Raw genomic sequence first — 14,932 nt, 5'->3', positions numbered from 1 at the left:
ATAGTGTAAACTTTACAGGGTAATAATGCCTGCTTCGTGTTCTTCAGGTAATGTAGTTAGTAGAAAACCGAGAAGCTCTGAACATGATTTGGAGGAGAGACACCAAGCCCTCAACAACGATGGTTCAGCAGCTGGTTTAAGAAAGGAACTCCTTACTGATGTAGCAGCAACAGTGAAGAAAATCCAGGAAGAGATGTCGAATGATGGTAAGAAAATAATCATGGTGATGGAACCACATATTTCATAGCACTCATTAATGATATAATTGTTTTCTTAGATGACAGAATCAGAAAATCCTTGAATAGAAGAGTGGTACATGATGAAAATAATGCAGCAGAGAAAGAGGAAACTTCATCGAAGTGGGATGACAAGGTATGAGTTTAGTTTTTAAGACATTACTCACCACGACAATACAGCAGCACTTCGACCTGAAATACTTGCATTTATCTTAGTTACAATTTCAGTAAGCTTCACCTTGGAAAATAGTTTACTGGATATTACAAAGACCAAAAGCAACAACAATAAAAGAAACCACAACAATGAGGTTGCGGGTAATGGTTACAAAACAGGAGAGCAACATCTCAATTGTATAATTTGGTTTCGTTTTCCCTGTTAATTGGCTGAGAGGACAGGAGACGTTTTTTAAACCGATCACAGAACACCGAGTATCAGCAACAACAGTAATTTCAGCACAGAAATAAATAAATAAATAAATAATTAATTAATTAATTAAGACCCTTAATTGTGAACTATTCTTATTTTGTGAAATGGCTGTTAGCTCTAAGTTCTTTATCTGCTTAAGAAAACTAATGTAACTTCTGAGGAAAAAAAACAACAAACAATTGATTAAATAGTCTCATACTGTCAGATTGTGAAGACCACTAAAAGACATTCTACCTCTGTACTGTCTATTTTAAAAGCTGAGTGATAATCTTGGAGAAAAAATGTTGGAAGCTGGTGTCAAGTTATTGTCACGTGAGCTGGAAAAAAAAGCAAAAAGTGATGAGAAAGAAACAGAGGATTCTCAGGTAAAATCAAAAGGTTTGTGCGTTCAAGATACTGTGCTATCAGCTTGACTATGATAAAATCATGATTGCTCTTAGATTTTGGTTTAAAGTTTCGTGTCAAATAAAGTACACAATGTTACAACTCTAAGATGTAAATAGTGGCTCAATCAATTTAGATGTCCTTATAGAGATTAATGATGGTAATTGAACTGAGTGGAGTGCAATTTGGTCAGAAATCATACGCGTGATTTCAAAATCGAACGAGCGCCCAGCGCGAGTTTGATTTGAAATCACAAATATGATTTCAGACCAAAATTGCACGACACAAAGTTCAATTACCACTTTATTACACCTATTTTGAAATCACAAAGTTTTATTGTCAATTTTAATATTCTATTTTTGTTACTTCATTTCCATTTTGATGGGCTAAAGAAAGGATGCTATTTAGAGAAAAAAAAATGGTGCAATTTGGGAATAAATCACACTGTTAAGAGCCAATCAGATTGCAAGGATCACCAGTGATTTCAAAATGGGTGTGTAATAAAACATGAAAACGTGTGTTAAAAGGATAAATTTTCGGCGCAGAGTTATCAATTCAGTTCTACTATTTCATCACAGAAAAAGACCAAAAAAGGACTGGAAAAGCGAGTCAACCCAGTGGCTGCGCAGATGGCTGCCAAAGCTGGAGAAAAAGGCGTGGAAATGGTTGGAAAAATGGCTGAAAAAAATATAGAGAATATGCAGAAACAGCAAGGAAAAGTTGACAAATTTGTTGGCGAAGAGGTAATGGAACTAGAAGGTGGTATAGTTTGCCAGTGATGCACCCCGGAAACGGCAGACGCACGCTTCAGTAGCAATCTGCAATGATTTGTGCAAAAGTGATATCAAGGAGGTTTTGTCTTACAACAATATTGACGATTGTTCCTTAGTTTTCTCAATTACGCATGTTACTTATACTCTCATAATTCTTCTAAAACAAGTAGCACGGAACGTTGCAAGCCTGCTGGGATTTCGCTTTATCTTTCTCCAAGTACTGTCATCCATAACGCAATGCGGATTGGACCCACTTGCTCTGTCTTGTGATTACAGGTGTTAGAATTATTAAACTGATTTTTCTGTCACTTACTGCTGCAAGTTCATTGCAGAAATGGCAACACTCCTGGGTACACTTGAACATTTTTAGGCATCCTGAAAAAGCTTCAAATGTTTGTAAATCATAGTGGTTGTAGTTCGGAGCAGAACTTGGTACCGTGTGCTCTTTTCACGAACCAAACTGTACAGCCTGATGTGTCCTTGGTATAAAATGTCTTACCATAACTAAACGCTGTTTTTCATGGCTATTGTACAGATCAAACTTGACATCACTGGTGACAAAGGCTGGAAAACAGATGACATGTTCATCCCGCCTGGATACCACATGGAAGCAAAGATTGAACCAGAGTCTAAACCTGCGCCTGCCGTGAATGGACAACCACCATTTACTTTTCCATTTGGTGCCGGTGGTATGATCATGAATGGATGCTTTGGATCTGGTTATAAGCCGGGTGATCGATGCTATGATGCTACGTGGGCAACGACGAAATGCTTGGTGTGTTGACAGTTTTATCCTCATGTAGTACAATAGCTCTGTAAAGGTCCCCTCTGTAATCTGCATTAGTCTGAAAATAATGAGGAAAATGTGTCCTTAATGTGAACTGATTAGTTAATGGAATTAGGGTATGTATGGCGTCGTATTTGCGATACAGAACTCGATCCAACTTATTCATACTATAAGTATAAGTTGAGGGCAGCCATTGTTCGCAGACCTTTTTCGCATCCACAAATTCAACCTGATCACGACTCTTTATAAGAACTTTTTTGTTGAGTTTATGAGTTTAGAAAAGCAGTAAATGATTTGTTACGCTCTAATGGGCAAACAATGCGAAGTCTAATCTCATGCTTGTTCTCATGGATTCTTCTCGTACCGCGTTTCTGATTTCTCGTATCGCACAAGCTAGTTTAAACCAAGCTTGATGCTCTACGAGCCATATCCAAAGTCATATAGAACTTTTAAAAAATCACTGAAATTGTATATTCAAAACCAATTATCTAGAAACAGTAATAAGATATAAGCTTGGACAATCTTGTTAATTTAATGATAAGTATTCCATCCTTTTCTTGACGCCCACTACTATGTAATAACTAATTACGGGGGATCTTTACAAAAGCTTAACAGAGCTTGCTTAAGATCTCCTTGCCTCTTAAAATAAATGAGTTTTGTGAAAACCTAATAATACATGATGTAAAGGATGTAAGGCAAAATAAAGAAATTCAATACAAAAATCTTTTTATTTATCAATCACAGGACCTGATACCAGGAGCAACTTTTGTTGGAGTAGGGTTCGATGGCCGTGGTGATTACAGTCCGGAGTCAACTAGAATGGACCTTGTACAGAGGGCCTGCGAGAGAAAACAAAGGTATATTAGCTAACTTATTAGAAAACGAAAAGAGAATAAGAAACGCTAAAAACCAAAGACTTGGTTTCTCCTGCCGAACAATTTTATTCACTAAGTCACACGAGCTATCCCCGGCTGTTGACCGCCCTTCTGGTCACGTTGTCATGTTGGAAGACCCTATTATTTTCCCTGCGCTCTTTCTTTTTCGCAAGTTCTTTATCGGTGGGTTTAAATTTACAAGAATCTGGCCAGCCAGACCGGTCAGTTCACGGCTGGAACGCACAACAGTTTTAAAAAGCTACATCTTCGGACAAACTCTCTAAATGTACCATGTTAAGAAATGTAAAGGCCTAGTACGTCTATAACGATTCCTTTAAATCTGGGAATTCCATGTCTGGCTGTCCAGTTCCAAGAAATGGAGAGCGCTCTTCGAAAAAATAAAAGCTTCAAATTTGAACTAATGCATGCAGCTCTTTTGCGATTTACATTTACTCACACACTAGATGATGATTACAGTTCAATTTCAGATTTTAGGAGATACTACATGAAATATCTGTTGGATTATAATTTTTTTTTCGTTAGTCTAATAACGATTTGCTGTTGCTTAGGTACAACGGTAAAATGATTCCAGACACCATGAAGCTGCTTGGAGTGTACGATACCAGTGCGAATATGCAAGTATTTTACAGTCGGTCAGAATACCAGAAATATCTGGAACAGCAATCTGGCGCTTCAGGATCTGGCTTTGGATTTTATGCTGGAGTAAAGAAAGCTTGGGGTAGCTCAACCACGTCTGCCAGTCAGAAATACCTTGCTGTATTTGATATCGACGTAGATAGGTATGTTCAATCACTAATTCTCTCTTAACTTCCTCACTTTCGGCCATACGAAATAGGCCGATAGCGAAAGTAGAAAAGTGTGAATTATACGGCGGAACGTTTCCAGTGAGATTACAAAATGAATAGATATAGGAGAATGCTGTTTTGGTTTCCTCGCCGTTACGGCTTCAGGTGGTTAATCTTGTTTTGCACATTGCCAGTTACTTCCATTTCACACGTTACTCATTCTTTATTTGCGTTTTCAGGTACGAAATTTTCATGGATGTAGTAAAGCCTGACAACTTGAACATCGGATTTCTCCGAGAGTTCATGACGCTTCCAACCTCCTACTATGAAACAGGAGCAGCCTTAAAATTTCGTAAGTCTGCCTTTTATGGCACTTTTCAAACAAGAGTATCGCTGAAGATTTTCAGCCTCGTTAACAATACTGTCCGGCTAATATAACATTTGTTTTCTCAGAGGACTTCATCCAACGCTTTGGAACCCATTATATCAAGGCAGGACGATTTGGCGGTCAACTCGAGATACGCAAAAGCATGGAAGCTAGTGAAGTGTCAAGTAAAGAAGAGTTTAGCCAAGTAATGGAGTTTGAATTCAAATCGTTCTTTGCAAGTGCTGGTGCTAGAAGCAGTGACAAGGAAAGTGAAAGTGCAAGATCTCAGACGAAAACATCTTCCACTTCGATGTCAATACAGGGTGGAAATCAGGAAATAGCCGCTATCATCTCTGATGTTTACGCTCCCACCTTCAAGTCTGAGTTTAAACAATGGCTCAGGTCGATTCCACAATATCCCAAAGCTTTTAAATTTACTATTAGTCCCATAACGGATCTGCTCAATTTCCGATCTTCCGATCTCTTTCCTGGCGAAGCAGTAAGTTTTGGATGTGAGGCACACAAAGCTGAACTAAAGAGGGATTATTACACCAACAAATTCTACTACAACGCCACTGTAAACGGAACTGTTGTCAAAGAATTTTGCGATTACCTTAGTCGAGAAGCACTGGAGTATTCCATCCGGCAGAGGCGAACAGCTCTGAAGAGGGCTATTGACGTTTATATGGAAGAGGTATGTCAGTTGACTTTGTGATTTATTTTCAAAAATAGAAGCTTCTAGCGTGAGACGCAGTGCCTGGGTCACTTGCTTTTCTTCTTGTTCTCCAGGAGCGCTTTTACATAAAATTTCGTTATTATTTCGCAGAAGAAGTTAAAAAACCATTCCTATTCTGTCCTATCTTCTGGACATGTTTGAACTTGGGTACATAGTAGATCAGGGAGAGACGATGTTAAAAAAAGGTAAAGGGTTTTATTGAGAACAAAATCTAGAATCTTTCTGACGAAAGAAAACATTTTTTAAGCTTGTTTCTTTGTTGAATTTCATAGGGATCAATTTCGGTAAGTGAGATGAACCTGCCAGCTGGAGCGCCTGGATGCCAGACTCAGAACTACAAGTATCAAGTAAAAGCAGGAAGGCCAACTTGGAAGGAAATGACCGAACATGAAACTGCTTTTAAAGCCATTTTTAAGATGGACAGTGACCTGATCGGATCGTACCATGGTATTGTTACGATCCCCAAGAACCTGGAGGGTCTTGTCAGGTTCGTCGACGGCGAATGGGTTACCAGTAAAGATGAAGACAAGTTTGACTTCTTTAGCGGTTGCAATCGTGGTGGAAGCGGTGATGTGACGTCCGAGGGCCATTACATTTGTATTTACGGACTGGTGGTTAAATACGATGTGCAGATGGGTGCCCTCAATTTGGACGAATACGGCTTTAATATTTCCAAGGAAACCTTCAAAGCGTTAGATCCTAATTTGATTGGCGGCGAGCTAGCTCGTGTAGAATGGCCATCTGAACATATCTTTCAAATGCGTGAGGTAGTTGGATATTTACCTTGCAACGTGAAATGGTCAAATGCTCTGAGGTTTGATCCAACTGGAGAAGGGAGATGTCTTCATTTTACGGCCGCAACCAAAGGCACTGTATTTGTTATTTTCTCTGCCATTCCTAAGGACAAGGACACCTGGTACTATGTGCAGATATCCCCGTATGGAGTTGGGATATTCAAGGTAATTTTAGATCTCCTTCTTTGTAGTTAGCCTCTCCCACAACCTTCCTTACTTCGTTCGTTCATTCCTACGTTGGTTGGTCGGTTGGTTTGTTGGCTCGTTCCTTCCTTCCTACTTTTCCTACTTCCTCCCATAATTCCTTCCTTCCTTCCGTTCATCGCCTCATCCTTCCTTCCCTCCCTTCCTTCCTTCCTCCATCCATCCATCCATCCATCCATCCATCCATCCATCCATCCATCCATCCATCCATCCATCCATCCATCCATCCATCCATTCTTCCCTCTGTCCTTTGGTCAGTCCATTCCATCCATGCTTATTCATATATTTTTCTTCATGGCGTAGATGTAACGTGTGTATAGAAGTCTGCTAAAGGAAATAGAAGACATTTACAGCAGAATAGATCAGTTACTATTTGTCTTAAAAACGTACTGTCTAAGTAAGTTATGAAACAATTATATTTCAGTCACAAACTTTGAAAGTGTCCAGTGTTGACGTCGATGCAGTTGGACTAGGGGATGATATCCTATACCAACCTTACTTCGTATGTATCAGACAAGACAATGAAGCGACAGTCATTGAATACGGCAAAAGTCAGGGTACAACTGAAAAGGGAGAAATTTATCTGTCCATGATTGACAAAGAAAGTCCTCTGCACGTACGATTCTATGCGTTTGGCAATGGTGAAGATGAACTGGAAGTAACTGACGCCCAAATAATTAAGCTCAGTCTTACAATGGCAGATTGCAGAGGAGATACAACAAAAGACGAGGGAACTAATATGTGTGTGCAGAAATGTCATGAGATGTGCGATCCATTGAAAGGTATGCCTGGATATTGAAATGTAATAGCATTGACGTTTATGTTTTGCTTGGAGTTCGGCTGTTTGAGAAAACATAACCGGTTCACTTTGGGCTACAAAATACTTGATAAAGGCAATTTATATATTTAGATCAGATCACAGTTTTAGGCGTGCTGTTAATTGATATGACGTGTATAACGTCATTTTCCCATTTTGCAGATTTCCAAGGAAAACGGTTTTGGGCCTACTACTTATCCTCTTAATTTCCCTCACGTTTATAAAGGCTACGAGGGTGGTTGAAGTGGCCAGAATCAGACCCTTTTGAGTCTCAGGCAAACAATTCGCGTTAAATCATCGAGTGAGTTGTATGTAAATAATTTTGTTAGATCAGAGTGTAAGGGAAGTTTGATCGCACACGACCTGGATGGTCTACGTCGTGCACGCGCGATTGGTTGTTTTATTTTTTTTCAGAGCACGCCGATTTCTGGGTAGCAAATCGTTAGAATACCAGGAAATCTAACACTTCAGAAAACAAGAAATTCCCGATTAAAAAATCTGAAATTTAAGGATTTTCTTTTAAATATACGTGTATGCGAGACCGTGGGTTCGATTCCAGTATCGTACGCAAAGTCTCTTTGGCCAGCTGTTAGTAGACAGTAGAGACTCTGAGGATATCGAAAAAATAATAATTTTTTTAATTGGCTGCCCCGAAACAGCTCCGCCTTTCATCGATTAGTTGATTTATTTTTCCGTAGAAATTCTGTTGTGAAAAATTCCAGTTCCCTAAAGTCTCTACATGCGACTCACCGCTAGTAAAGAACCTGATGACTTTGGGTGTGAGATTGGTTCAATTCCCGATGGCCACGGGGGCTTGTTGCATGTTAAATAAACGTTTAACAGAGACGAGCCTTTTTTCATTTTATTTCATTGCAGGCGAATAGTGAAAAAAAAAAAACAACAACAACAACAACAAAACACAAACAATACGATGAGAAAATTTCTAGCACATGCACAAGCAACATAGGCTATTTAATGTGTTCGTGTCCGTGGAAACACCCCGAGTTACTTAGCCAAAACGTTAACAATCTTAGTTCTTAATTGCGTTTGCTCGTCGTCAATATTAGATACTCAGTATGAAGAGATTAATATGCTGATAGTAATACATGTGACAAACTGTAGAGCATACCTGCGTTTCTTTTGTCGCGGCTACACGGCCAAACAATCGATCGATCGGGCTCGATCGAAATGCACCAATCATCATCAAACTCGGCGCCCAGTTAACCTGATACTTAGCCAATCGACAGCATCGCCTGATGAATGTTTGACATAATAGTGGAATTTTATTCATTTTAACTGAGCCATCATTTCAAACCACGATAACTAAAACCCTACAGATCACTATACTGTTAGTCTAATTTGACTTTATTTGCGAGAAGTTAAACTTTATGTAGTCGGATTGCATTTTTCCTATTAGCCATGAACTGATTTAATGCTATGCTCAGCATCAAAAGTTAGCTGGAGAAAGCTATTGCGTTTGAGATCAATAAAATTTTTCTCTGCGGTTCGTTCTTACTCGGTTGATTAGAGGAAAATTGGTGCTCCTTGCCGGCAAATGGGGTTATTAAGTCTTGAGTATTGCTCACAACTTTTCACAGCATTGAGTATGTTGAGTGTATGGCTGAAACAAACAACTCGGCTCTCGTAGAGAGATTCTTTAGATTTAACTTTTATCTCAGCCATACGAAATTTAATGCATACAATTAACAATTATCCTGCGAAATCGCGCGGAACATCGCCTGATACTTAGCTGACGAGGTCATTGGCCGAGTTGGTTAAAATCACGGGTATTCCAAAAGATTGAGCAGGATAATTGTTTTATTGTTTAACACATTGATAACAAAGCACTGCTTTATTGCAGAAAAGCTGGAGACAGTCTCTATTTTGCCATTTTTCTCCCCGAATATATCGCAGGATATCTGTTGGCTACGGACGACGATTATTAAGAGCATTATAACCATGTTTGGGCAGTGTATAATGTTTTGAATAATAAAACCGATTATTTTCAGGTTGCAGACGTACTTCAACTGGGAAACCTTTGCCGACAGATTGCAATGCTTGTTTGCATTTTAAACGAGTCGATAATGGCGAATGCGTGGAAACATGTCCTGAAGGATTCAAAGAAAAGGAGAAGACTTGTGTTCCCAGTAAGTTGGTTTACTGTTTTATGTACATCATAACTGTTGTATGGTCATTTAATTTTGAGACCTCGTCGTGTTATTTATGATCTTCAAATCAACCCAGAACAGCTATGCTTTCACTTTTCTTAGGGAAAAAAGTTTGGACTATCAGCAGTCCCACATTTCTCGAGGTACAATTGATGATCTAACCTCGTTCCAATGAGCTTCAGTGGTCTCTGATTTCTTCGGGATAACATAACGAGCGAACCACGTTTATAGCGCGCGCGAAAATTGTTTCCCGCGAGAAGAGCGCTCGCGCGGTTTGCTCGGTTTGCTCGAGAAAAATAAGGAACTTCTAGTACATGTAGTCTAAAAAAGGCTTGGATTTCCCTAATTGGAATAGCTACCAGCATTACCATTCCAGCAGATTTCATACGGCCCCGTGTATATCCAGTTCTATGTTGAAAAATGTTTGAAATATTGTACTGAAAAGATCGTGCTTACTCTGCTTTGAAATATTTCAGAGGGCTGTCAGAAAAACCCGTGTATGAATGGAGGAACTTGCAAGGATCTTGGAGATGAGAAATACGAATGTCAGTGTACTGATGCTTACATTGGGGACCACTGTGAATTAGGTTTGTATTTCAGAGAATGTATTTTAGTTCAAAGTGCTATAAAACCTTATTCAAGAATCATATGTAGATATTGCATTTGGTATAAATCTAATATCGTTCTAATTTTTTTTACAGATACTCTCCTCCAATTGCTCATGTTCATCTTTACCTTTTTTTTTTTTCACCTTTTTGGTTGTGGACATACCAGGTTTATTATTTGGCTAGACTCGATTACAAGACACTGTTTCGGGAATAAAATGAGACCGCGCTCCCCTTTTCGAAGGGCAGAGGGAGGGTGTTGGGGGGAAGGGGGGGGGGGTGGGGGAGCGTATAGCGAGTCCAGCAGGCGTTGTTTGTGCTTCAGGCAGTTAATAATACTGTGAGGTAAAGCGTCCTATATCATATGAATCAAGATTGATGCTAAAAAAGCTAGATTACTTGCTGTTGATTAATACTGTATTACTTTTTCTGCATCATACACAATAGTATGTTTGTGCAACTCAGTTAAACAAGGATGCCTTTTGATAGTCGTTGTACAGACGGCTATCTTCACACCTTCATTTTAGTTTAGTTGCTTAACCTATATGGAGAACTGACGCGTAAACGTACAACTATCGTACGTTTGTTTCGTTTGTCGTTAGCCAATGCCCCATGTGAGCCCAATCCGTGCGCCAATGGCGGAAGCTGCGAAGAAGACCCGGCGAGACGCGGGCATTTCAAGTGCACCTGCACCGAGGAATTTGCTGGAGAAACCTGTGAAATTGGTAAAATATAATTGATTATTGTCATAACAAGTCTCAGGTCGGTAACCAGGCTATACATTAGGTTACTCATTGCTTCATTTTGGTGGATATCTGTTCGGAAGACCCAAATCAATTCAGAAATTCGGGTTTGGTTTTCGTAGGATAAAAAATGTTGTTAAAAAATGCGAAACAAGGTCAGCCAGCGTAATTACTTATCTTAGGACAGGGCATGCTTTTGATGTTAAGTAGAGCGCAACCAGATCAGTGTTATCTTAAATATAATTATGAAAAAGGAAAAGGTGTAAAATTTCGTTTTACCTCTGAACCAGAGATAATAATTTGGGTTCCCTTGCGCTTAAGGTCATTCCCCTAAAATAGAACCTACACTCAGATTTTTTCCAAACTTTGCCCATGTGTGGTTCACTATATGTAAACTGCAAAAATGAAATAAAAAGAAGGGGTCACCATTCTTGTTCTTCAGCAACGAAGCATTGAAATATGGTAATTTCTGCATGTTTGGACAAAAAGGAGTATAATAGAGCTTTTGCCAAAAACAGGAATTATTTTCTGAAGAGAACAGTTAACGGCTCATTTCATAGAATTTTTTCCCTGTTCATAAATCATTTTCAATGTGAAATCTGTTTGAAAACTATTCCTAACCAGTACTACTGAGATATTCAACAAAATAATCTAATTCGTTACCTCTGAAGGTAGGCCAAAATGTCCATTGGCTAGATATTTGGCGCAAAATTTGATATTTCTAACACTAGGATTTTCCTTAAATTTTCACGGTAGTTGGCAAACGATATTGTGGTTAGAAATCTGAAAAGAGAAAATAGGTTCACCCGGTTGGTTTTGCAGATATTTCACAAAGCAGTGGTAAATCGAGCTTCAAAACTGGTTTCTCCGCGAAGGGACTGGGGCGAGTCTTATAAAAGCACCTTAATTTCCGCGCAAAATGCAAATTAAGACTTTTGTTGTTAGATGCAAGTGAGATTGAGAGATACTCAGTAGTTAGCTAGAAATGAGCGTAATTTTTTTATTTTGCCATTGTGCGCAGTAGAGTTACGCACTGCAAAACAGGGGAACGAACCTTAAAAAGTCAAGTTGATCTTCTATTGACATCGCTTTGTTTTCCTTGTTTTAAATCTTTAGATAAATGTCCTGATGGCTGGAAAGGATTTCAAGACTCCTGTTACTATGTTCCTGATGGAGGAATGCGAGTCTCCCTTTCAGAAGCGGAGGAAATTTGCAAACGCGTTGATGCCCAAGTGCTTGTCATCAATTCTGCGGAAGAGAATCGGTTTGTAGCGAATTTGATGAGAGACCAGGATTATAGAGTAGTGTGGTTAGGAATGAGAAAAAGTTCGGGGTATCTTGGCACATGGAAGCAGTTAAATGGTGAGGAGGTCACCTTCAACATGCTGCGTGAAATAACTTCAAGCAACATTGGCCATAGGCCATTTAATAGGTATGGGAGCAGTTTTGATATGCGTGATATGTGTGTGGTGATATACGGTAGCCGGTGGCTTTTAGTAGGATGTTCTGATCGAGGGGCAGCTGTGGCAATGTGTAAGCGCAGGATGGTCATCTAAACAGGACAGGACTTTTTCTCCTGGTGACCCAAGTTCGTATGTACCTTGAGCGTGATTAATTGATTAGAAACAGTTAAAATGCATGAAAATGTTTCTACTTTCCAGCAAAAGGTTTGGATCCTGGAAAAAAAATGTGACCGTTTTCCGATAACTAGAGCGCCGAAGCCACAAAGTTCCAGAGGGTCCGTGTGCTCCGGCGATCCCCAGTAAAATTTGCGCAAGACAAAGATTGTAGAAAGAGTTTTCTCGGTCTATACTGTGAGTTACGAGCTGAGCTTGTTCCCGTTAATTTATACGGACCATAATCAACTGGATAAAACGATGATCCGTAGCTTACAGTATAATTACAGTATAAAAGATTAAACTAGCCACTATAATGCCACAGAAAGAGTAAAAGACCCTTTTCTTACCGCGAGTACTGCCCGTTTTCAATCTATTTTCAATTTTCAATTTTTTCAATTTTCTCACAGGTGTTTATATTTTTGTAATCATAATTAATCACGCTCATTGCATTAAGGACCTGGGGTTACTTGGAACTCAGTTTTATCTTTTGTATTCTTTGGAAATTTCTTTTAGATTAGCATTCAGAACTAGAGGTTCTGTGTTGCGCTGCTGTAGAAACGACACAAAAAGTCGAATTTAGGTTTCCGTGTTGCCTACTCGCGTGATTTCTCCTTCTGCTGTGGATTTTCTTCGATCTAATACAACAATTTTACCCTGGAACTAACTCGAACTAAATTCCGTTTTCCTTGAATGAATAGGGCCATTTTCACCATGGCGTCATTTTACTACAACTACCATCCTTCTGGTTTTTGTTTTCTCATGCTAATTAGAACTATTGTTAAAGTGGCTTGACGACATAAAATCAATTCTCAAACAACAGAAGGAGCAAATCCTGGAGTGTATGATTTTTATAAAGTGTGTTTGTGTGGATTTCTAATCTGCTTGTGGTCCAAAGACTGAAATCTTGTTGCAACTTAGGGTCTCTTGATATGAGCTCGGTAACCGGGCTGGCCCGGTAGGCGGGACGAATTTTGTCTTTTGTTCATATGGGAAATTTAATCCCGGTTTCCGAGACGCAAAAATGCCCAAAAGGCCCCCAAAAAATCTGTGAAACCGCGTACCGACTTGTCGGCGACCTTACAAGCCATTCGCAGTTGAAAATGTTTCGTCCCGGACAGTCCCGGTATCCGGGATGGAGTGCTCATAGGGGAATAACTTCCAGCTCGGTTACCGAGATCTCGGTCGCAAAAACCAAGATCTCGGAACCGGGCCAGCCCACCTCCTCATATCGAAATTTTTGTAAAGAAAAGAGTGGCGAGGCGAGATCTCGGAAACCGCGCCAGCCCGGTCGACTGGGCTCATATGAAGAGGGCCTCAGTCTGCTTTCAACGTACGCAGCACTTTGGTTGCTTTATTGTCATGATATTACTTATTATTTTTTTACTTAAGTAAGTAGGGACCTTCAGATTTGACTACGAGTACGAGATTGCGGTACGAGTACGACTTTTCTAATCTAGCTTGCGTGGCGTAGATAACCGCTTGTCACACCAATCTTGTTTCTAGGGTCTTGTTATCTGCTGGTAAACAACAGGAACGAGTGAGAGGTTTGAAGATGTTACTGATTTGAAATTTGAAAGTCGTACTCGTACTCAATCTCGTACTCGTACTCAAATCTGAAGGTCCCTAGTTTGTTTGAGTGGATAACTGGATTTCTTATCTATTGGTGAGTCTTGTACCTGCCTACCCACAGGCGGTCCATTGAGCCTTAGCCTGAAATTAGTCTACTTTCAACGTTAGTAGCGCTATTGTTACTTGCCTTTGTGATCATTATATTACTTGTTAGTGTTTCACTTAACGAGTGAGTCTTGTACTTACCGGCCCACAGACGGGCGGCCTACTGAGCGAAACAGTCCATTGAGACTAACATCTTGTTGCAACTTAGTCTGTTTTCAACGTGTGTAGCACCTTTGTGGTTTTGTTATCATTCTATTACTTGTTAGGTTTTTTCTTAATAAAGTTTGTTTGTGTGGATAACTGGATTTTTAATCCATCGGAGACTCTTGTATATTAATATTAAGACATAATTTTTCTTGCTATCCCTTAACCGGGGATCTGCGATATTGGGTTATTTCATTGTTCATTAATATACCGACTGGTGAAAAATTAAAAAAAAAAAAAAAAAATTCGACAAGCAAATATCAACAACAATAACAACCCAACGGAAATTAGTGAAGCTATACATATTCGCTGAGTACGTATCCGCTGCCAAGGTGTTGTTATTATTACTCCTTTTGTGCAATAGGCCATTCCTGTTCCGAATTGCTTTCTTACCTCATTAAAAGCGAGGCTAAGTGCAAAGTTTTTATTATGAAAATTACTTTTCATTCACATGCAAAGAAAACTAATTTTTATATGAAAAGCTTTACACCTAGTCTTGCTTTCATGATGAGGTTCACAGCAACACGGAAATGGCCTACTACTGCCTTTTTTGGCTCAAATCGCTCTCCTTTTCCGTTACCGGGTAATGTTTAACGAGGAATAAAGGATGCTATCGTAATTCTGCCAAGGCACCATTCAGAACTATCCTCACTTTTGTTTTTTACGTAGTTTAGTTTCCATTCTAAAGAGCGTTTCTATTTGTCGGAAAATGC

At 39.4% G+C, this 14,932-nt stretch overlaps 1 protein-coding gene across 1 annotated transcript in view; it reads left to right on the top strand.

Annotated features, from left to right (window-relative positions):
• LOC146465529 (uncharacterized) overlaps positions 1-14,192 on the top strand; it is an 18,969-nt gene extending 4,777 nt beyond the window's left edge. Inside the window, exons 3-16 of the mRNA XM_085128383.1 lie at positions 48-206; positions 278-372; positions 1,626-1,790; positions 2,356-2,595; positions 3,352-3,464; positions 4,052-4,282; positions 4,528-4,640; positions 4,742-5,349; positions 5,664-6,350; positions 6,814-7,171; positions 9,216-9,353; positions 9,851-9,961; positions 10,582-10,704; positions 11,839-14,192. Coding sequence (XP_084984509.1) covers positions 48-206; positions 278-372; positions 1,626-1,790; positions 2,356-2,595; positions 3,352-3,464; positions 4,052-4,282; positions 4,528-4,640; positions 4,742-5,349; positions 5,664-6,350; positions 6,814-7,171; positions 9,216-9,353; positions 9,851-9,961; positions 10,582-10,704; positions 11,839-12,278 — 3,581 coding nt within the window. The 3' untranslated portion in view covers positions 12,279-14,192. The remainder of the gene's footprint in view (positions 1-47; positions 207-277; positions 373-1,625; positions 1,791-2,355; positions 2,596-3,351; positions 3,465-4,051; positions 4,283-4,527; positions 4,641-4,741; positions 5,350-5,663; positions 6,351-6,813; positions 7,172-9,215; positions 9,354-9,850; positions 9,962-10,581; positions 10,705-11,838) is intronic.
• The last annotated feature ends 740 nt before the right edge of the window (positions 14,193-14,932 follow it).

The sequence above is a fragment of the Pavona decussata genome, unplaced genomic scaffold (genome assembly GCF_977016875.1).
Source record: "Pavona decussata unplaced genomic scaffold, jaPavDecu1.1 SCAFFOLD_156, whole genome shotgun sequence".
In the NCBI taxonomy this organism is placed as follows: Eukaryota; Metazoa; Cnidaria; class Anthozoa; order Scleractinia; family Agariciidae; genus Pavona; species Pavona decussata.
Note: the sequence above shows the minus strand (reverse complement) of the source record. Positions and strands in the feature narration are given on the sequence as shown.